The 24,210-nt window shown below is 33.5% G+C and overlaps 3 protein-coding genes across 3 annotated transcripts; 1 reads left to right on the forward strand and 2 right to left on the reverse strand.

Moving 5' to 3' along the window:
* Nucleotides 1-1,392: 1,392 nt before the first annotated feature.
* LOC133323982 (peritrophin-48-like) lies at nucleotides 1,393-3,446 on the reverse strand (the record flags this gene model as incomplete). Its single annotated transcript, XM_061532881.1, has 2 exons — nucleotides 3,351-3,446; nucleotides 1,393-2,214 (listed from the first exon to the last, which is right to left on the reverse strand). Coding segments are annotated over exons 1-2 (918 nt in total), but the record flags the coding sequence as incomplete, so codon positions are not given.
* A 6,763-nt stretch (nucleotides 3,447-10,209) lies between these two features.
* Nucleotides 10,210-11,166, reverse strand: LOC133323983 (ketohexokinase-like). Its single transcript, XM_061532882.1, has one exon. It carries the CDS (start codon nucleotides 11,164-11,166, stop codon nucleotides 10,210-10,212), a length of 957 nt encoding a protein of 318 aa, XP_061388866.1.
* A 2,604-nt stretch (nucleotides 11,167-13,770) lies between these two features.
* LOC133323984 (tuberin-like) lies at nucleotides 13,771-23,192 on the forward strand. The gene is made up of 13 exons (XM_061532884.1): nucleotides 13,771-13,818; nucleotides 14,019-14,225; nucleotides 15,889-16,039; nucleotides 16,113-16,846; nucleotides 17,810-18,086; nucleotides 18,144-18,569; nucleotides 18,633-18,832; nucleotides 18,892-19,178; nucleotides 20,129-22,253; nucleotides 22,469-22,612; nucleotides 22,680-22,850; nucleotides 22,919-23,014; nucleotides 23,076-23,192. The coding sequence occupies exons 1-13, from the start codon at nucleotides 13,771-13,773 to the stop codon at nucleotides 23,190-23,192; spliced, it is 4,983 nt and encodes a 1,660-aa protein (XP_061388868.1).
* The last annotated feature ends 1,018 nt before the right edge of the window (nucleotides 23,193-24,210 follow it).

The following is a 24,210-nucleotide window of genomic DNA, read 5'->3' on the forward strand; positions in this document are numbered from 1 at the left end:
TTATAGAATATATAAACCTTCTAGCGACCGTGGGTATGGGACTTTTATGGCCATTTATGAATTCAATTAAAATAATTCATTGAACCGCTGTAATCCTTGTAATATGATTCCGGGCCACCCGTATATAATGGGTATTTGATGTCTTCAGGAATATTATCCAGTATCGTATCAGGATTATTTTTGTAAAATATATTAACCCTCTAGGAACCAAAAGTACGGATCTTTTATGAACATTAAAAACATTAATTAAAATAATTCATTGAACAATTAAAGTAGCTACAAAATCCTTGTAATCTTTCATTTTATCTAGAGGATGTCTTCTGAAACATTGTTTATAACATCATGAGGAACATTTTTGTAGAAAATATCAACCCGCTTCCCTTCGATGTTCGATGAGTTTTCCATTAATTTAAAATTTACTTTAAAAAAATCTTTAATTTAGTAATAGAGATTTTTAAATGCCTATTATTCCGAACCACCCTTATATTGTGGGTCTATAAAGTCTATGGGAATATTATTCAGTATCGTATGAGGATTAATTTTGTAGAATAATTTAACCCTCTAGCGGCCTTGGTTGTGGGTCTTTTACCATCATTTAAAAATAATTCAAATAAATCATAAAAAATAGAACTTCGAGTTCACTTTTAGTTTTTTTTTCCTATATTAATTTACAAAATCTGCATACTACCTGTCCCGCCACAATGTCTAGTAGCCGAACAAAAGAACTTTACCCCAAAAATTTAATCTTTCAGATTACCCCTCAATAAAAAGGCCACATAAATCAATAGCCCCTTTGTGTTGCTTGTTTGTTAGTTTGTTTTTTTGTTTTTGCAGCTGTCAAAAACCAGATTAATGTCCTGCTCTTGACTAAATTATATCTTAACAATATGTCATTGGAAATTCTTTCAACCTGTCGTTCAATCATGGCTTATCAAAATTGGGTTTTTAGAGTGAAATATATAACTTTTCGAAAACAAACCAAAAAAAAAAACTTCTTGTTGAGGTTGGTAACAATCACCTGTGTCTGTCATGGTGTGTGAACACACAAAACCTTTACGATAAGATTAGACATTCCATTCGATTTTGCAAATAAATAATACTTTCTTTTTGTTTTATTATTTGTTGATTAAATTATACAATTACTTTTTTATATAGGGGGGCTTAAAACTATGTTTATATATAATGATTATGTGTAGTACTAAAACTAAAATCTAAAACTTGACAATGACCAAGGCCTAATTTTTCAAGAAAATAAAAAAAATCCAGGTACATTGAGAGCGAGAGAGAGTGAGGAGACGAGAATCATATTATTCAAATGAATTAATTTTCAAATATATATTGTTTTCAATATTTTACAAGACCAGATAAAATTTCTCGGGGTGAGACAAGCACTTTTGGCACGGGAATCGTTTGACTCTCTTCAGCATTGCTAGCGGCCGCCACCAACTGACCATTCTCCTGACATTTATGCTCGCCATCGAATATGCAATATTTCAAATTGGCATCAAAATAGAAGTTCTGAGGACACCTCTTTACGAATAGCTGGCCAATGGAACAAACCAAAAATTGATTACAATCACTGTCGGAACCATAGAATGCCACCTCATCTGCGGCTACATTTTGACACAAATTCTCCACGGCGGTCTTGGCAAATTTTTCCATTTGTTGGCGCAGAGGAGCTTTTGTCGGCTCCATCAGACATGTACCATCCAAATCCTCCACACATGTATTATAGGTGGCATTATAATATTCACCCAAGGGACATTTGTTCAGCACCGCTTCACCATCTTCACACACATAATAGGTTTCACAATTTTCGAAATTTGACATAACCGTATGATCGGGCACAACACAATTACATTTATAATTGGCATTATAGGTAATGGGTCGGCATGACAACTTCGAGGCATCGAAGTAATGACCCGTACGACATTTAATATTTTGATATTGGCCATTGACACATGACTGGTAAATGAAACAATCACCTTCAACGGCCCGCACCCTGCCATCGACACATTCATCGGGGAATTCTTTATTTTGGCAATCGCTGCCATCCATGCAGGAGAGGGTGTACTTATCGAAATGATAACCCTCATCACAATTGTATTCGTGGGCAATGCCATTGCTGCACACATAGAATTTGTGGCAGTCATTGTAGTCGGCAAAACGGGTGTCATTATGGCGGCCATTGCACAAGGTCAAGACATTTTGGGCCTGGAAGAAAAAAATTAAAACAAATTTAGTTAATACTTTTAAAATTATATATTTAAAATTATACATTTATTTAAAAAATTTTATTTTTACTACCACTAAAAATCATTAAAAATTCCATTCAACAATTTTGAATTGAAATTACTTCAAAATGTGCCCTAACTTCGGTTTTAGGTTATTGTAGACTTTCAAAATGTCATCAAAAAAATTCCAAAACCCTTTTTTATCAACTATAATTAAGTTAAAATGCATTTCCAGTGTTTTTTTAAAAAGTCTCCAAAATTGGAGACTTTTCAAAGTTGCACGGAAAATTTATTTTTTGAACGCCAAAAATCATTAAAAATTCTTCCAACAAATTTAAAACTAAAATAGCCCCAACAAATTCAGTAATTTCCGAATTTTCTCAGTGGAGACTTTCAAATTTTATGCTAAAAATTTCAGAAATAATTTTTTATGAATCGTAGTTAAATTATAAAACATTTACCGTGTTTTTTAAGAAGTCTCCAAAAGTGGAGACTTTTCCAAATTGCACGGAAAATTAATTTTTTGCTCTCTAAATTTCATTACAAATTCTTTTGAACAAATTTGAAATGAAATAATCTTAAAAACTTCTATAGTTTCCGCATTTTGGTAGTGGAGACTTTCAAATTTCGCGATAAAAAATTTAGGAATAATTTTTTATGAATCATAGTTAAATTACAAAGCATTTCCAGCAATTTTTAAAAAGTCTCCAAAAGTGGAGACTTTTCAAAACTCCACGGAAATTGTATTTTTTCATCGCTAAAATTCATTAAATCTTCTTCTGAACAAATCTGAAATTAAATAATCTCAAAAAATTCTGTATTTTTCATATTTAGGTAGTGGAGACTTTTAAATTTCACGATAAAAATGTCAGAAATATTTTTTTATGTATTTTTGTAGATTTTTTAAATAAAAACATTTTTTTTAATTGAAAATAACTTTTTTCAATAGCAGCACTCGTTTTAGGCGGTTTTTTTGAAATCTCCAATAAGTGGAGACTTTTTAAAATTGTTCAAAATTTTATTTTTTTTTCAATTTTTTTTAATTAAAATTTTTTATTTTATATCTTCTAAATTCACACTTTGTTGTTGTTGTTTTTTTGTTTTCCAAATACTTACAATTTCGGTAATGGATTCACGTAGCTGTGGAAGACTCAAACCATGGCCCATGGCCAATAGGCTGGCAAAAATTAGAAGGTGCTTGGCAAATTGCATTGTTTTTTCTTTCTTTTTTTGGTATTTGGTTAAAACAAATTTTTTTTTTCAAAATTGTGGATTTTTTTAATTTTTTTTTTAAATCTTATTTGAATTTTTTTAAAAAAAAAAAAAATTTTTTTTTCGAATTTTTTCAAAAAATTTTCACTTTTCTTTTTGGTGCAAAGAGCAAAATATCTGAAAATTTAGTATTTTGCTCGATTTTGCCCCGCTGTTGGTTGTTATTATTCTGTTAACTGTTTGATTAGAACTGTGCCCCGATCGCCAGACCTCAAACTCTTTTAAATGATTTTTCCATTCCAAATCTAATCAAATTATTGATTGTATTTAATATCAGTTTTTTGTTGTAGATGGTGTTGTTCTTGTTTTTTATATTCACAGGAACCAGACCGCTGATAACTTCCGTTTGCCAAATTTTATAGTTTATGCCGAACCAAAATAAGAAATAAAATCCAAAACGCAAAAGATGAGCGTTATCTGCTCTTTTTCATACTTTCTAAGAAATATTGAATTATTGGTAAAAAAGTTGGCGGGTTATTGGCGGGTTACACATGCTAGGTATCCATGTTTTCATTCTTGTTATCTAGAATAGAGATGGCTGTTATCAAACATGTTTTTCTGTTCGATTTATTTAATTAATTCGACAAATTAGTAGGAAACAAATTCTGGGGGAGATATTTGAAAGGTTTTCGAAAATTTATAACAGGGTATTCTGGCGAATTATTGGAACCTGTCAAAAAATCTGTCTTTCTCAGGTTACTGAGTCATGGCTAAGTTATGCGAAGAAATATTGATTTTTTTTGTTTCTTTGTTATCAGAACAAAATTTTAAGAAATTCCCTTTCTAAAGAAACAAAGCCTTCCGAACATTTTTGGAATTCCATGGCAATATTTACATTGAAAATGTGGGTTCCAAGAACTTGGAAATATTTAAAATTTTTTTTTAATTAAATTAATATTGTAAACATTTTGAGTCCATAGTTCATTTGGACCTACGATAATGTTATCCATACATGTCTAGATTGACCCAGTGATAGTCTATCGAAAATAGAATCGTGTCTAAATAAATCACAAGTTAATTTATTTTTATGGGTGGGTAGCTATTTGAAAAAAAGAAAATTATCGCAAAGAAAACGTGCAGGTGATTTTGTTTGAATACCATAAATAATAAAAATCATGGGTAATCCCTAAATAAATAATATTTTTTGAAAAATATTTTGTATTTATTTATTTTTTATTAAAAATATTTTTTTTTTGAGAATTTAATTTTTTTTATTTTTTCTTAAGTGGAGACTTATTATTATATTTATTATATTTTTGTAGAAAACATCATAAATACGATTATTTGATTAATTTTGGACAATTTTTAAAAGTCTCCAAAAAGTGGAGACTTTTTCAAAATTTGTGGAGATTTGAAAATGTTGCAAAATTTAATTTATTAAGTCACCCCAAAAATCATTTTATAGCATTTTGGTGTAAAATTTAAATTTTTTCCAATGAATTTTTAAGTCTCCATAACCAAAAAAACTTTCAAAATTTGTTGTAAAAATTCAAAATTTGTGGAGATTAAAAAAAAAATTATGAATTATGGTTTTATTTTCGTAAAAATTGATTTCAAATATCACGAATTCCATGTCACGCACTGTTACAGCGTGTGAAATATAATCGTTTGTTTAGTTAAGAAAAATTTGTTTCCGAAATTTGTTTCGCAATTTTTATTAAATAGTTTTACGCCTTTTACAATACCTGCTAATTTTTTTATAAATATGTTTGTAAATGTCGGAGATATTAAGAAAAAATTAGCGTACGCACGCGCTACAAAATTTTCCCTTTAAAAATTGGATATCAGTTTCGATATGAAATTTCTGCGAATTGGCTGGAGATAAAATTGCGGATTTTTTTTACAGCTATAATGGGTTATTCAAGATTATATTGACATTCAATTTTTTTGAGAAAAAAATTTCTAAGATATACTTTTTTAACTTTGAACACCGTCACGCACATGTTACACTCGTAACGCACTGTTACACACACATGTACTAAAAAAATTAAATTCAAAACAGAATGTTTTAAAAATGCTAGTTCTTATACCCCACACAACTATGTTGTCAGGATATTATAGCTTTGTGTGGCCCCAAGAACTTTGGTAAATCATTATGCAGTTATGGACGACATTTTTGTCTGTAAATTCGGTTCTAAAGCAACTTATTGAGGAAGAATGTAACATGTGCGTGACGGATATAAATTTGTTCGATGGAGATAGAAGACAAACTTTGTTTTATTTGAATTTGTCATCTCAAGATCCACACATAACAGTATTATCAAAAAAAAAAATTCTCATATTAGAGTCTGTATAGAAACATATGCTAATTTTGTCACGCACGCGTTACATATTTTCTTACACTATTTAACTGCACTTACCACGGGATTCTCTTGGTATATGTATAGGTTTATATATATGTAATTCTTAGTAAGATATTACTTTATTTGAATTTAATATTTATTATTGATATTGTTTTAGCTAACAGCGTTCACACTTACGACAAATGACACTCTAAAACTAATAAAAATATGCCCAAGTTACTCTCCACGCGAAAATGGTACAACGAAAAGAAAAACTACCGTTATTTTTCAAAATTCAACTAAAAATATATTGTCCGGATTGCAAAGAATATTTCCTATATAATTTCATATCTCTCTTAACGAATTGATTTTTCACCTGAGTGGTTGACCTTTTTGTGGAATTCGTGATATACTAAATCGAGATTTCTTACATTTTTTAAACTCTCCAAAAAGTGGAGACTTTTTGAAAATTTTGTAGACTTTGAAAATTGCACCAAATTTCAGTTATTTGCACCCATTTTTTTAAAGTATCCAAAAAGTGGAGACTTGGAAAATTACCTCAAATTTCAGTTCCTAGGTATTAAAATTTATGAAATTAAACCAAAATAAAGACATATCAAGGCATTATTAAATTTAAAAAAAAAATGGAAAAAATATAAAAAAATTCAAAATTAATTTAATTTTTTTTAAGAACTGTAAAATGTATTGTAATGCCTTCAAATATTGTATAACAATTTATAATTTTTTAAAAAAAATTAACAATGCACAACCTTATGATTTTTTTGACAGTGGAGACTTTTTAAAGGTTGTGGAGAGATTTCAAATTTTTGCGAATATGATTTATTTATATTTTAAAGATCAATATTTATCATTTTTTGTCAATAAATACACATTGGAGACTTTCAAAAAAATCGTTTAATTTTTTTCAAAATATTTTTTTTAATTCGTTTGAATTTTTTGGTAGTGATCTTTGATTAAAAATTTGTTTAGAACATTTTCAATGCACAAAAGTATCAAATTCAGGACAGTTCTAACTCTACAAAAATTGGAGAATTGATTTTTTTCAAAATTTTGTTTAATTCCTTTGATTTTTTTATATGTTTTTAATAAAAAAATTGATTATAACATTTTCAAGGTCCAACAAATTAAGTTTCTAAACATTTCTAACTCTACAAAAAATTGGAAACTTTCAAAAAAATCGTTTACTTTTTTTCAAAATATTTTTAAACTTCATTTGAATATTTTTTAGTGATTTTTAATTAAAATGTTGCAAAAAAAATTTAAAAATTTTAAATATTTGGGCATTTTTATGTGTACAAAGTAATGGAGACTTTCAAAATTATTTTATTTTCAATTTAATTTTCATTCTAAAATATTATTTTTGAGCTGATTTTCATAAATTTAAGAATAAAAACAATAAAAATATTTAAAAATCAATTTTTGTAATTATTTTTTCAAACTCTCCAGGCACTTCAAAATTTCGCCAAAATGCTTATTTGCAATCCTAAAATTAATTTTAAAATCCATTTTCCCCTTTTGGAGACTTTTTTGTAAAATTTTATCTGTCCCGCCAAAAATTGAGTCATTCTCAAAAATACCCATTTTTGGTATTGACTCCATTAATCAAACAAAATATTTTTATGATCGAAATATTCAAATTTTATTTTTTCCCAGCGAAAACAAGAATTTAATCGTGATAACTTCCTATCACAAAATCCATTCTTCCAAGAAATTCATTCAATTTTTTCGTTTTTGTTTAAAACAGAGGGTGGTTAATTCTTCGTCTTGTCAAAGATACGCATTGTTATATATAACCAACACAACACGGTATTTTGAAAAAAAATTATCAAAAAATAAAAAAAACAAATTTAATATTCTTATCGTTTAATTTTATTAATCGCCGAACATGTTTTTTCTTGTTGTTATTTTTTTTTTTGGGTTGAGAAAAATGTTATGGGCCAATTGCCGGCCAATTACTGACTGATCGATCGTCTGAGTACAGAACACGATACCAACAAAAAAAAAAAAAAAAAAAAAAAAATAACAACAAATTTTTCCGCAATAAAGATTTTATTTTTTAGATAAAAGATATTCAGACAGTTATATGCGTATTAGAAAAAAAATAAAGTAATTATGATTCACAATTTGTTTTTATCGAAAATCTGATTTCTTCATTTTTTTACGGCTTTAAAGAAGTCACTGGAAATAGTTATAGAAAATTTCGTAAGGCATAATAAAGATTGGGACATTTTCGAATATACGAAAATTTTTTTTTTCCGATTTTTTTCGAAATTGTTTTTTTTCTGATTTTTTTCGAACAACATTTTCTCAAATTTTTTTTCGAAAAAAAAATGTTTCCAATTTTTTTCTATACGAAAAATATTTTTTTCCGAATTCGGAAAAAAAATTTCCGAATTTTTTTCTCTATTGAAGAAAAAATTTTTTTCCGAATTTTTTCTATAGACGAAAAAATTTGTTCCGAATATTTTTCTATTGACGAAAAAATTATTTCCGAATTTTTTTCTATAGACGAAAAAAAAATTTTTCCGAATTTTTTCTATAGACGAAAAAATTTTTCATTTATTAGGTTCTCATTGGATAGAGAACCTCCTTACCAAAAACTATCTTTATCGGCTTATGTTGAGGTATAGCTCTAATATAAAAGTACCTTCCGATTTTCGATATTTTAAAGATTTTCGACACATTTACCAACCAAATTGGTTGTAATTTTATATTTTGTGTTCTCATTGGGCAGAGAACCTCCATATCAAAAAATAGCTATAACGGCCCACGTTTAAGTATAGCTCTCATCTAAAAATACCCTCAGATTTTCGATATTTTAAGGAGATTGGACTTAGTTTCCAAGCAAATTGGTTGTATTTCGATCATTTGACTTCTCATCTGATATAAAATGTTCCTATTAAAAAATATCATCATTGGTCCATTTTTAGATATAGCCCCCATACAACGATACCTTCCGATTTTCGATATTTTGAGTATTGTAGACACATTTTCAACCGTATTGGCTGTAACTTGATATTTAGAGTTCTCATCAGGTGGAAAATCTTCCTATTAAAAATAATGATTATTGCTCCAATTTTAGGTATAGCCCCCATGCAACGCTACCTTCCTTTTTTCGATATTTTGACTATTGTGGACACATTTTTCAACCGTATTTGTTGTAACTTGATATTTAGAGTTCTCATCAGGTGGAAAATCTTTCTATTAAAAATAATGATTATTGCTCCAATTTTAGGTATAGCTCCCATGCAACTGTACCTTCCGATTTTCGGTATTTTGTGGATTTTGGACACATTTTCAAATCGATTTGGCTGTAATTTGATATTTTGTCTTCTCATCTGATAGAGACTGTCTCTACTAAAAATTATCAATATCGGCCCGTGTTTAGGTATAGGTCCCATATGAAAGTATTTTCCGATTTTCGCAGTTTTGAGGATTTTGGACGAATTTCGAGGCAAATTGGTTGTAATTCGATTAATTGTCTTCTCATCTGATAGAAAATGTTCGTACTAAAAATTATCAGCATTGGTCCATTATTAGGTGTAGCCATACAACGTTACCTTCCGATTTTCGATATTTTAATGATTTTGTACAAATTTTCAAAATCGAATTGACTTTATATTTCGATCATTTGGGTTCTCATCAGGTTGAAAATCTTCCTACCAAAAATTGTCAATATGGGTCCACTTTGAGGTATTGTCCCCATATAACGATACCTTCCGATTTTCGATGTTGTAAGGATTTTGAACACATTTTCAAACCAAATTGGTTGTAATTTTATATTTTTGGGTTTCATTGGGCAAATTAACTTCCTACCAAAAATTATTTATATCGGCCCTTGAAATTCTTACCGTTCTTAGACATATTTTCCGACCGAAATTGAAATTTTATACTTTGGGTTCTCATCAGTTAAAATCTCCTTTCAATTTAAAAAAAGGAAAAATTACCGATTTTTTTCTGTGCCGAAAAAAAATCTTTTTTTTCGAATTTTATTCTTCGATTTTTTTCTATGTGAAAAAAATTCACCTACTTTTTCTATTGACTAAAATTTTATTCCGAATTTTTTTCGATGTCAAAAAAAAATTTTTTTCGATGTCAAAAAAAAATGTTTTCCGAATTTTTTCGATGTCGAAAAAAATCTTTTCCAAATTTTTTTTCGATGTCGAAAAAAATGTTTTCGGGATTTTTCGATGTCAAAAATGTTTTCAGAATTTTTTTCGATGTTAAATTTTTTTTCGAAAACATTTTTTTCCGAATTTTTTCTATTGAAGAAAAAAAATTTTTTTCCGAATTTTTTCGAAAAATTAAAAATTTTTGTTTCGTTTATATCACATTTATTGTAATTATTTCGGAATGTCAGGACTAGGTTCTAAAAATTTTATCAAACTTCAAAATCATGCTCATTCTTGATACTCAAACGTTTCGAGGTCATCATAGCCTCGATGCTGAATTTTAAATGCTGCCGCTTGATTGGCATATTCAACAGCTTGCCTTAGCGATCGCTTCAGATACTGTAGGGCATAAATGCAGGCAGCCAAAAAGGTGTCACCAGCACCCAACGAATCGATTACTTCATTTACATGGCAAGCCGGCACAGACGCATATTCTCCCGCGGAACTTAAACAATCAGTAGACACCGAACCCCAAGGGCAGATGATATTGGGCAAAGGGACGTTCGAACCTCCTTCCAATTTTTCCTGCATATCACGAATAATCTCCATGGCACCCCACACCGCCTCCTTGGCCGTATGCCAACCCATATGCTCCGCAATATCTTTGGATACGAATACCACATCAACTCCGCAGGTTAATTCAAAAAGATCACGATTTAATTTTTCCAACTCTACGGAAATTTGTATCCGGTCACCAGTCTCCTCTACCCCCTGATTATACTCCTGAATCCTCACGGTCATTTGTCGTGTCTCCACAACATTACGACCCTCAAAATGTATCCAGGTGTAGTTGGACAAATTGATTTTCTTAAAATCATCAAAGGTTAAAATCGGAAAGCCGGGATTTGAATGTACTATGGTTCGGGTACCTTTACTCTTGACCAATATTATACTTGAAAATGGTGGATCCATATCTGTGGTTGGACAGTTTTCTATGCTGATATTCCGGCGACGGCAATCTTCATAGAGGAAGGCAAATGCTGGCGAAGTACTTATCATTCCCAGAAATTCGCAGGGTGCCCCTAATTTACGTAGCACCGTGGAATTATTGGAGGCATTACCACCCCTCTGCCAATAACCGCTTTGGCAACGTCTATCTGTGTCCTCCTTCGGATATTCTGCACATACATGAATTATGTCCAAGACACACATACCCACGCACAAGATGCGCTTCTCTTCGGACATTCTGAAAATAAACAATATGGAAAAGGGATAAAAAAGGAAATATTTTTTTTGCATAGAAAAAATTTGGTAAAAGATCGTCTACAGAAAAAAATCGGAAACAATATTTTTCGCCAATAGAAAAAAATTCGGAAATTTTTTTTCGCATAGAAAAAAATTTGGATTTTTTTTCGCATAGAAAAAAATTTGGATTTTTTTTCGCATAGAAAAAAATTCGGAAATTTTATTCGCATAGAAAAAAATTCGGAAAAAATTTTTTTCGCATAGAAAAAAATTCTGAAAAAATTTTTTCGCATAGAAAAAAATTCGGATTTTTTTTTCGTCAAAAGAAAAACAATTGGAAAATTTTTCGTTTAGAAAAAATTTGATTTTTTTCGATTTTTTTAGAAATTGACCGATTTTTACTATTGAGAAGCCAAAATATGAAATTTCAACGAAATTTGTCGGAAAATCGTAAGAATTTCGAAAATCGGAATGTTCCGTTGTATGGGGCTATACTAAACGAGGGCCGATATAAATAATTATTGGTAGGGAGGTTCTCTACCCAATAAAAGTCCTGTATATCAAATTACAATCAATTTGGTTGCCAAATGTGTCTAAAATCTTTAAAATATCGAAAATAGGATGGTACTTTTATATGAGAGCTATACCTAAACGTGGGTTCATATAGATATTTTTTGGTAGGGAGGTTCTGTAGCCAATGAAATCCCAAAATATCAAATTACAAACAATTCGATTTGAAAATATTTTCAAAAACCTTAAAATATCGAAAATCAGAAGGCAACGTTGTATGGAGGCTACACCTAAAAATGTACCAATCCTAATAATTTTTAGTAGGGACATTTTATATCAGATGAGAAGCCAACTGATCGAATTACAGCCAATTTGCCTGAAAAATAAGTCAAAACTCCTTAAAATATCGAAAATCTAAGGGTACTTTTATATGAGAGCTATACCTAAACGTGGGCCAATATAGATAGTTTTTGGTATGGAGGTTCTCTACCCAATGAGAACCCAAAATATAAAATTACAGCCAATTTGGTTGGCAAATGTGTACAAACTCCTTAAAATATCGTAAATCTGGGCGTACTTTTATATGGGAGCTATACTTAAACGTGGATCCATATAGATAATTTTAGGTAGGGAGGTTCTCTATTCAATAATAGTTAAATTTTTCTAATTAGGACTTCAACCGCTTCAAATTGATACCCATACTGCCTGTGTAAATTTTATAATATAGGGTGACAAGGGCCTCAGTGGAACTATGGAGGTCCGTATAGATTTTCGTAAGAAAAAAATGTACCATTGTAATCGGGATCCTTAGAACAATATGTAGTATACATTTCATAACAATCTGCGACCTGGCCCCAAATTTGTACTTTCTTTCTAAAGAACAGTTTTCATTGTTGAGACGACCACCGGAACTTATCGGCCCACTTGTGATTATACTGATCCTCATATCAAAACGGGTTGATTTTACGATATACCTATGAGCTCAGCAAAGTTTATTTATATATTATTTTGATTGATAAAGCATTGCCACACCTGGCCCATACCGCGAAAGAATAGATTTATAGAAATATGAACAAATTAATTGTTACCAAATTTACCTGAACTTGCATTCACCTTGCTCGGCAATATTTTGTTTGACCTTAATAATACGTTTCAATTTCTTATCAACAACAACCCTTTACTTGTAAACAACGCCCTCTGCTTTGACAGCTGACTTTTCCCCACACTTTCTGGAACACGAAGCAGAGAATTTAATATTTTTTTGACTTTTTTATTTATCTTTTCAAGGTGATCGATTAAATATTACAACATACAATTTTTTCTATTATTATTTTTATTAAAATCGCCGTATGTTATTTTTTTAATCTTAAGCTGTCTGTCAAACTAAAATGTTCGTTCTTGCCTTTTTAAGTGTGTGGCTCGTTCACATATGTTTTTGACATTAATCTACTCAACAGAACAGAGCAGAGAAGGAGATATGGCTTGATTGTTGATATGTGAAAGCAAAAACAAACAAAACAAAGCAAAGCCAAGAGCGAGAGAATGAAGGCAAAGAGATCCACGATCCAAAGAGCAAAAAAGTTACTTTGAGTGGGGGCAATAAGAAGCAAACAACTGCTTGTTGGGGGAACATTTTGTTTTTGTTTATTAAATAAACTGAAAGGAGGAGGTGGGGAGGGGGTTAGTGGGTTAGTGGGTGTTACTACTGTTATACTATCTGTTCTCCCCCCTCAAACAAGTAGAAGTAAACAGTTAACACTTTATTTATTCAACGGTTAAATTAATGTAAACAAAGAGAAAAGAGTTCTTTATTCAATGAAGAGAGCACAACAGTTACTGTTACCACAAAGAGAAACAAGAGAACTAAGCTCTTAATAATAAGTGAAACAAACAGCTGTTATTAAACAGTCTGTTGATGAAATCAAAAGGAAATTCTTTTTCATAAGAAAAAATCGTTAAAATTTATAATTTAAATCAACATTTTAATAGAAATAATTACAATATATTTAACGCCTTTATTATTTATTTTATTTTATTCAGAACAAACTTTGATTTTTTATTTATGTAAAATGTGAATCTAAAAAAAAACTGAACATGCTAAGAATTACTTTAGGAATGCTGGTGAAACTGTCTTATAGTATGGTTTTAGAACACAAAAATACCAAATTGTATTTATAGACCCCTCTGTAAATAAGACAATATAAACATCATCAGTCTAGAATCACATGAGAACTCCTGAATTAAATTCTCTGGGTGTTTATTTTATCGCACATATATATTTCTTTACAAATAAAAATTTAAAAACTTAGTTTATTTAATATTTTCCCTCTCTTTTTTTCCAGATCATGAAAAATCTGCTGGGCACCGAACTGGGTTATCATTCCATGAAAATGATGTGTAACATCCTAAATGATCGTTCTCTATACGAAGATGAATATTTGCTGAGGGGTGCTGTATTTCATTTGAATATGAATATATTTGGTGCACCGCTGGTATTTCAAGTATCACCGCTATTTTATGCCTCAATGGTGTTGAATAGTTTTTTGAGGGTAAGTAGAAAATAGGATTAAAAATTTGACTCCAAAAAGTTATTAATTTATTTTATTTGTGTGTTTAGTTAGACTAACAGAATTCGGAATTACCAGAACTCTACAATATGGAGTACAAGGGCAACGAGGAGGAACTATTAATTCTATAAAGACATCCTCACGGAAGTCTTCAAAAGACTTATTTAGAGGACTCTATATAGATTCCTTTATAGGAGTCTATAAAGACTCCTTCATAGGAGTCTATAAAGACCTCTTTTATAGGAGTCTATAAAGACTCCTTTATAGGCGTCTATAAAGACTTCTTTATAGGATTTTATAAAGACTGCTTTATAGGATTCTATAAAGACTTTATTGGAGTCTATATAGACCCCTTTATAGAAGTCTGTAGAGACTCCTTTACAGGAGTCTATAGAGACTCCTTTACAGGAGTCTATAGAGACTCCTTTACAGGAGTCTATAAAGACTCTTTTATAGGAATCAATAAAGACTCTATAGGAATTTATCATGACTTCTTTATCGGGGTCTATAAAGACTCCTTTATAGGAGTCTATAAAGACTCCTTTATAGGAGTCTATAAGGACTTCTTTATAGGGGTCTATAAAGACTCCTTTTATGACTGTAATTTGATATTTTTAGTTCTCATTGTGTAGACAAGTTCCATACCAAAAATGATCAATTTCGATGCACTTTTAGGTATAGATCGCATATAACAGTAAGATCTGATATTCGGTATTTTAGGGATTTTGGACAAGTTTTCCGACCAAATTATCAGAAATTCGACATTTTAAGTTCACACTAGGCATATAATCTCTCTACTAAAAATTATCAAAAATAACCCTAACCTAAAATTTTCAGTTTTTTGAGGTATTTGGCACATTTTACAATGAAATTAGCTGCAATTTCATATTTTGGGTTCTCATTTCGTAGATAATCTCAATACCAAAAATTATCAATATCGCACCACTTTCAAGTATAGCTCCCACATAACCCTAACCTCCCAAATTTCCGAATTTTGAGGAATTTTGTACATTTTACAAGCAAATTGGCTGTAATTTGATATTTTGAGTTCTTATTGTATAGAAAATATTTCTACCAGAAATTATACATATCCGTTCACTTTTAAGTAGAGCTCCCATATAGCCCTAACCTCAAATTTTCCATAGTTTGAGATATTTGGCACATTTTACAACCAAATTGGCTGCAATTTGATATTTTGGATTCTCATTGTGTAGAAAATCTCCCTACTAAAAATTAGCAATATCGGCTTACTTTTAAGTATAGCTTCCATATAACCCTAACCTCAAATTTTCCGAATTTTGAGGAATTTTTGTATATTTTACAATTTCAAATTTTGAATTCCCATTAGGTATATAATCTTCCTACCAAAAATGATTAATATCGCCCCACTTTTAAATATAGCTCCCATATAACCCTAACCTCCAAATTTCTGAATTTTGAGGAATTTGGCACTTTTTGGATTTTAAGGGATTTTTTTGTTTTACAATATCTCCTTGAAAATATTGTCGGTATAGGGATCGACTTTTATGTAATATCCCTTATATGCCAATCCTCATCTATTTTCGGTACACAAAGTTCCGCCTGGCAACTTTAAGAAACCTTAAAAAAAATCATATATTTTTGTATGTTTCCTTTTTTCTTTCAGGCTCTGGATAGCCGTCATGTCTGTGTCACCTATGAGGTCATCTTGGGCATACACATTGTTATAACAAAATATAAATCGGAATTACCGGAAATCATTTGGGATCGTATATGTGATATAATGTCAGCCATAGTCGATAACATTGAATGTTATGGTGAGTCCAAACAAAAAATCTCCAAGTCTAACTTCCGAAACTAATTGATTTATTTTTACCTCTCTCTTTGCAGAACGTGTCTCCACCACCACGAATGATTTGAAACATTTGAAAAGTCACTTCCACGAGAATATCAATTGCATCGAAAAGCTGTTGCAGGATGAAAAGACAAAAATTCTAGCAAATTATGAACGCATATATGATCTCATTGAACGTGTGGCGGAAAATCGTCCTGAAGCATCAGTTTTGCTGCTAATCGATTATCGTTCATCGAAAATAACTGCCACCCGACCGGAATGGTTACAACTGTTGAATACATTTGTTCAACGTTTCTATAAAATGTCCAGTACTCCGATACGGATTAAAGTCATACAAAGCCTGGTGAATATTATGGATCTAAATCGTTCCTGCTATGAGGAGGAAATTTTAGAACGTGTAGTACTGCCGCTGTTCGGTCAAGTGTGCAATGAGACAGATGTCCAATTACGATGTGCCGTAGCAAATGCTTTAATTAATTTTGCCCGTCACTGTGATACGAAGCGATGCGGTGAACTGCTGGATCTACTGGAGAAAATCATAAATCGTCCCTATGAACAGTATAAATTAAACGGGGTGGAAATTAAAAATGAACAGGATATTTTGGATGTTGTGCAAGCTGTGGATGGTCTGATTGAGGTTTTCCTAGTGAAATTGTATCGTTTACCTTCGGCTCATGCCATAAAGATTTTCAATATTTTAATTGGCCATCTGGAGTTGCATTATAATAATCCCAAGGTCTTTGAGCAGATCAATGTGGTGAGGTATAAGGTGAGTTTCGGGGAAGCTGAACAGGGGGAAACAAATAATTCCGAAGTTTTTTCTATCCTATCTCAGGTCGTATCTGAGGTCTAGCCGAATTTTTACGACCTGAGATAGGATAGAAAAAACTTCGGAATTATACAGACCTCAGGGCGAAACTGGGGTCTTGACATTTTTTTTTTTTTTTTTGAGGAAAAAAATAACTGCACCTCAGGTGCAGTCTAAGATCTCATCCACTTTGTTTCTATAGAAAAAAATTCGAAAATTCAGAACTGAGGTCTTGTCAATTTTTTTCTATAGGAAAAAATACCGACTTCAAGTCGGAATTAAGGTCTCGTCGATTTTTTTCAATAGAAAAAACACGACCCCATATCGGAACTGAGGTTTGCCCGATTTTTTTCTATGGAAAAAAATTCCGATATCAGGTAGGAACTGAGGTCTCGCTGTTTTCCATAAAAAAAAGTTCGACCTCAGGTCGGAACTGAGGTGCGCCACTTTTTCCCATAGCAAAAATACAACCTCAGATCGGACCTGAGGTCGGTATCTTTTCCCCATATTTTTTCCATAAGAAAAAAAATACGACCTCAGGTCGGAACTTAGCTATCGTATCTAAGGTCTCACAGACATCAGGTCGGAACTGAATTCAAGACGATTTAGGTCTCATCATTTTTTCTGTAGAAAAAAATTCGACCTCAGATCGGAACTGAGGTATCACTTCTTTCTTCTATAAAAAAATACGGCCTCAGGTCGGAACTGAGGACTCGCCGTTCCAGCTTCAGATCGAAATCGAGGACTTATGGATTTTTTTTATCCGACCTTGGGTCGGAACTGAGGTCTCGCCGATTTTTTTCTATAGGAAAAAATATGACCTCTAATGAACTTAGAGGTCATATTTTATATGACCTTAGAAAAACGGACCCGAAGTTTGATTTTTTTGTAGAGAACCCCTTTCATATTTTTTCTTTTTTTCAGATCTTCTCCTGGATGTTAAAGGCCCGAGCCAATGCCCTGTATCACATTGGTTTTCCCGATCCCTCTAATAATGATAATATCAAATATAGTTATTATTTGGGTATTGATTCCAGTATGCCGGCGGTCCACGATATTTCCGCACATCATCATCAACCCCGGCATCAGTTGATGTCTCAGCTATCGGGTCATGATCAAATTGTACCCAATCCCCATTTCACCACCATTTCCATAAAACGGGCCTGTGAAATGATTGTCAAGTGTTTGGAAAAGGATAGGGGTACGAACAAAATTTTCGAAATATTTTCATAACTAATTTGGTTTGGATTTCTTTCAGATTTTCAAATTTTCCAATTGGTAATAAAGGAATTGCCGAAAATAATGCAAAATAAGGCTTTGATTCAGGGCAATGACATCGAATCCCTGGCCGCTGCTCTGTTTAAAATTATTTTTGAAAGCAATAAGACCTTACATATAACCTATAAATCGAGCATAGATGAATTGAATTCCCTGGTCCTGCCGGCCATTGCCTCCTTGGTAATCTATCATCAATATATTCAACCCTCAAATCAATATAAAATTATTGAGGTCTTGAAAATTGGTATTCTCTCGGGTATTGCAAATATTTGTATAAATACCATGACCACAATTATATTGGAAATGCCCGAGGCCCTGATGCGTAAGCTGCCGGATATTCTGCTGCAAATGTCGAAAATGTCCGATACCCCGGCGGTGGCCATATCGGTATTGGAATTTTTGTCAAGTAAGAAATTAAAATAAAAATAGTTTTGGTTTTTCTGAATCACTTCGAATAATTTTTTTTCAGTTCTCAGTCGCCTACCCAATGACCTCTTCACGAATTTCACACCACGCCAATATATGTATGTCTTTGCCATTTCCCTGGCCTATACCAAACCACATCGTTATGATCATTATATTGTTTCGCTGGCTCATCATGTCATTGCCGGTTGGTTTTTGAAATGTAAATTGGAGCTGCGTAAAAATTGTGTGACCTATATCATATCGGTAGGTAACTCCCATCCTTCCCTTCTATACCTCTATTTCAATCTGAATTTCTCCTTCAGTCCATCCAATCAAACGCCAGCATGCTGTATGAGGACATCAACAAGCTATCGCGCAACATACAACGTCAGGACCTCAACAGTCTAAATGAGGATTCGTCGAATCGCAAACGAAGTACCAGCTTAACAGAGCGGGGTAGCCGTAACACCTCTGCCATGGGTCGTAGTGATTCGGAAATGCGTCCCTTAATGACAGCCAGCCTGAAATCTTTTCATGCCGAACTGGCCGAGACTTGTATTGATTTTTTGGCTCGCCACACTTTTTCACCATGTTCGGCATTGCCTAAACGGTAGGTACTAGGACGGAATATTTCATAATACATAGAATTAGAAAAGGTTCGAGACCTCTGTTAACCTAAAGAGACTTTTTTCTATAGAAAAAATAGGAGAGTCCTCCGATCACCTGAGGACGCATTTTTTTATTAAAAAAATCGTGAAACTTCCGACCACCTGAGGTAGTATTAAAAAAAATCGCCAGACCTCCGATCACCTCAGGTCCCATGTTTTTATAGAAAAAAATCTACCTTAGAGCCGAGACTGATCCATCGAAAAAACTTCGGCGGTCCAAATTTTTTTCTATGGAAAAAATACCGAACTCAGCGTGACTGAGATCTCGAAAAAATATGTCACTGTTGTTTCGAAAAATAGGCGACCTCAGTTAACCCTGATGTCGAAATCGGCTGACCTCCGATAACCTGAGGTTGGTATTAAAAAAATCGACGAGTTCTCAGGATAACTGAGGTCGGTATTTTTTTCAGAAAAAAATTTTACTTCAGGGGCGAGACTGATACATCGGAAAAAGTTCAGCGGGACGATTCGGCGAGATCCAGTTCGATAATTTTTATCTAGAGAAAAAAATCGGCTTGGCCTTAGATCGGTATATTTTTTATAAACAACAAATTAGCGAGACCTCTGACCGGTATTTCTCTAGTCTGGTCTATAGAAAAATATTCGGCTAGACCTTAGGTCGGTATTTTTTATAGAAAAAATCGTCGAAACCTCATTTCTAATCTGAGTTCGGTATTTTTTCTATAGAAACTATTAGTCTGGAAAAATAGAATAGAAAAATACATTGTTCAAACTGAGGTCGGAACTGACCACAGTTCACCTGATTTCCGTATTTTTTTCTATAGAAAAAAATCGGCAAGACCTCAGGTTACCCTCTGTTCAGGTTTCCTGAGATGCTCTCCGACTCTTTCTCAATAATAATTTTCCTCTTTCTCGTTTGTTTCCTTTCCAGCCTTCCCGCTGTGGAGCATCTCCTGAAAGATGGCCACTCTCAAACCTGGCTGGTGGGTCATAATCTTGTTACTATCACCACGTCCGGCTGTCCATCGGCACCAACACGTAATGGCCTATGCGATAGATGTTCGCAGCTGGGTAAAGCCTATACGCTCAGCCCCAAAAGTAGTACCGATACAAATCCTGGTACCACACCCCTTTCACCGGAAATAAATCAACAAAATCAAGCGGCCCCGCCCACCTATGAACATCGTTATACCAAAGTCTCACTACAGCATAGTAGTGGTAATGAATCGGCGGGAAGTACCGATTTAACATCCTCCTCCTCCTCGACATCGCACACCACACAACGACAGACTTCTAATAGTTCTACAGCTTCGCTCGAGGCACTTTCACGTCGAGGCTCTAACCCAGAGGCTGGTAGCACAGATTTGGGGGTGGGTGGTAGTTGTGTTTCGTTGTTGGGCAATTCGCTGTCCTCTTCGAGTGTTTGTGCCTCACCGATTTGTGTACGCTCGTGTACCGGTTGGGCTGAGATATTTATACGCCGTCCGACGGGCAACATTTCATGGATCACCCGCATCCAAAATCCCATTTCGAATGAATGTTTTGGTTATGAGGTGCCCTTCAGTAGCATGGTTTCGCTGTTTCTCCCCACAGCACAGGGAGGGGTATTTGGTCCCGATTTTATGCAAAGTGAAAATCTAAGTGATTTGAATATTTCCAGTGATTCAAAGGATCGAACACCCACACCAATACCTGTGGAGATGCCCAAGCAGGATAGCAACAAAAGTGAAGAGGAGAGTCGCACAAGATCCACTTCGAAAACAAGGCCTTTGTTAAGGCAGGAGGAAATATCCTCCTCAGCTGTGGCAGTGGCCTCTGCGGGTACCGCAGCCATTGATATACCCAAGAAGACTACCGGAAAACGTGGCAAGGAAGCCCTTTGTGGCAGTGTTAGTGATGGGGAGGCCGATGAGGAGTACATGAATATCGATGGAGGGGAAATGCGGGCCCGTAAACCGGTTCGCCGGGTTAATTCAAGTCCCGAAATGAGTTCGAGTTGGCGTAACACCTTCTTGGCAAATAAACCAGCCCCACTGGGTCAGGAATCTACTACGGCATTGGAATCATCATCGTCCACTGATCCGAACCAGCAACAACAACAATTACTACAACAGGTACAACAGAAAAAGAAAACAGTGCAGTATAGCAAAGTTAGCTGTGAAGCTATACCCGAAGAGATTGCCGGGTCCACACCACCACAAAATGTGGCGGGAACAAATGATGGCACCCTTAAGGCTCCGGAAGCTGGTACCTTACCACCCAAACAGCTATCAGCCGATGATGTTAGTCAAAAAGGTTCAAGTGGTCAGATTCCGGTACAACAATCTGCTTCCTCAACTTCGTTGAAATCTACAGGGGGAGGTGGAGCAGCAGATGAGAAGGTTGTCAACAAACCTCCTCTCTCCCCGGCTCCACAACATTCACCACGCATGGAAAAGACCCATGCTCCCGCTGTGAAATCCACCTCTTTTGGTTCGCATCAAGGCCTCGCCAAGTCCAGCAGTGGGGGCAACAATGTTAATATGGCCTCATCGGCCACTGGAGGTACCAGCAGTTCCAACAATGATTACAACAATGGTGAAATGCGTGGTCGTTCAAAAACCATATCTGTCGTTCGGGAAGTTAATAATGGCAAAACCCGACCCACAACCAGTTCCTTCTCACGGTTCGGAAACAACAAACCCCAACTGAATACCAAGCTATGCATCAATCCAAGTTTTATTTTCATGCAGTTGTATCATACGGGTCATGTACAGGTTACAGATACACCGATTAAGGTACCGCCGGAACAAATGAGCGCCGTTAGCCTCTTGGATTTGGCACCACCATTTGAAACACATAAAATCGGAGTACTATATGTTGGTCAGGGTCAATGCAACAATGTTGTAGAGATTTTGAGAAATTCACACGGTAGTACTCGGTATGTGGAGTTCTTGCGGGGTCTCGGGACATTGGTTAGCCTGAAGGAGGCGGCACAAAATAATCTATTTATTACTCTGGATACATGTGGTGCGGATGGAAAGTTCACCTATGTCTGGAAGGATGATATTGTGCAGGCAAGTGAAAAAAAATACCGCCCTCAGTTCAATATAAAGTCACGGCGAATATTTTTCTATAGAAAAAATTGCACCTCAGGTGAACTGAAGTCACGGCGATTTTTTTCTATAGAAAGAAATTGCTCCTCAGGCCAAATGTTGGAACTGAGGTTACGGCGAATTTTTTTCGACAGAAAAAATTGAAATTTTTAATCTGTTTTTTTTTCTATTTCCAGGTAACTTTCCATGTGGCCACCCTAATGCCTACGAAATTACAAAGTGATCCCAATTGCAACGAAAAGAAGAAACATATTGGCAATGACTACGTCAACATCATCTACAACGAAAGTGGTGAAGAATATAACCTCAATACCATTTCGGTGAGTATAGCTCAAGAGATCACTTCGTGTGCCCTGTTAACCAATGTATTTTTTCGAATTCCTTTAGGGTCAATTTAATTATGCCTGTGTCATTGTGGAACCCTTGGAATTAAATACCAATCGAATTTATGTGAAAGTACGTCCCGAGATAGCCACCTTTGTTTATCATCCAGTACCGAAAATTGTATCGGATAAAAGTGCCCCATTGCTGGCAAGGCAATTGGCATTGCATGCTAATGTAAGTTAAGAGGATGGTAGATGCGATTTTCGAAAACGTATTTAATTATTTTGTTGTTGTTGTTCTAGTTGGCCTCCAATGTCTATCAGAGTCTGCAAAAGAAAAATCCCTATGCTTCCAATTGGCTGGAAAGATTGCGTAGCATTAAAAGACTTAGGGCAAAGGTAGGTGTTTGTATTTATATATTTCTTAAATATTATTAAATTTTTTTTATCTATTTCACAGCTCATTGAAAACCAGGTCCAAGGTGGCGCCACTGCCGCACATGCCGATATTGATGATCGTTCTGCGGAAGCCTTAAATAAACAAAACACAAATCGTGATTTTACAAAGTACACATAAGAAAACTTCGCAACCACCAACAGCAGCAAAGTATATAAAAACGAAATTTAATTTTTCGATAAAATTTAAATATTATTATACGAAGAGAAACGAAAACCCTCGAAAGAATATAATTCTTTAACAAAACATCCCGTAATTAAACTTTATTAGCTGTGCTTGAAAAAAAAAACATTTTTTCGTTTAGTTTTGTTTCTTGTCTTAAGATTTATATATGTGTAGCCTTTAAGAAACAATAAATACGAAACAAATACGACAATTATAACTTATAAAAATTACAACAACAACAAAATACAAATATACTATATATTCAAAATATAATCAATAAATGCTTTGTAGCTTTTTATGAAAAGAGAAAAGAAAATTGCCTATAATTGCAATAGCCATACAAATAGGTTATTTTCTGGTTTTAATATTATAGCTACGGATTTCGTATTTCAGTGACCTATAGTGAAATTTTATGGAGAATATTTCTTCCATGGGTAACATACCCCTAAAATTTAAAATTTTTATAGAAATAACCCCAATTTGAAAATACTAAAAAGTAACTTCCAGAAATTTGATTTTTTTATATACCCATTTTGTTCATTGATGGTTCTGGGTTTTATATTATAGATACGAGTTTCTTATGTTCGGTGACTTATAGTGAAATTTTATGGAGAAAAATACTTTCATTGGTACCATACCCCTATATTGTATTCTTTTGTAAGAAATCAACTCCTATTGAAAAACACTTTAAACTTAACCTCAAAATATCCAATTTCCTATATACACAATTTGTTTGCTGATCTTTCTAAGATTTATATTATAGCTACGAGATTCTTATGTTCGGTGGCTTATAGTGAAATTTTATGGAGAATAATTCTTCCATTGCCCCTGAAATATAGAATTTGGCAAGAAATCGCCTCCTATTGAAATATACTTTAAACTTAGCCTTAAAATAACCCCTTTATGTATAGCCCAATTTGTTTACTGATGTTTTTGAGATTTATGTTATAGCTACGTGTTTCTCATGTTCGGT

This window comes from Musca vetustissima, unplaced genomic scaffold, assembly GCF_032173495.1.
Source record: "Musca vetustissima isolate MV318-11 ecotype Yass unplaced genomic scaffold, APGP_CSIRO_Mvet_v1 utg285830, whole genome shotgun sequence".
In the NCBI taxonomy this organism is placed as follows: domain Eukaryota; kingdom Metazoa; phylum Arthropoda; class Insecta; order Diptera; family Muscidae; genus Musca; species Musca vetustissima.

What these genes read in the sequence shown, in the direction of transcription:
- LOC133323983 (XM_061532882.1), bottom strand. Translation starts at nt 11,166, where the DNA reads ATGTCCGAAGAGAAGCGCATCTTGTGCGTGGGTATGTGTGTCTTGGAC.
- LOC133323984 (XM_061532884.1), top strand. Translation starts at nt 13,771, where the DNA reads ATGCTAAGAATTACTTTAGGAATGCTGGTGAAACTGTCTTATAGTATG. An exon ending in TGTTCGGCATTGCCTAAACG is followed by an intron (nt 19,179 to 20,128) that starts GTAGGTACTAGG and finishes TTTCCTTTCCAG; the next exon opens with CCTTCCCGCTGTGGAGCATC. An exon ending in TTAAAAGACTTAGGGCAAAG is followed by an intron (nt 23,015 to 23,075) that starts GTAGGTGTTTGT and finishes TCTATTTCACAG; the next exon opens with CTCATTGAAAACCAGGTCCA.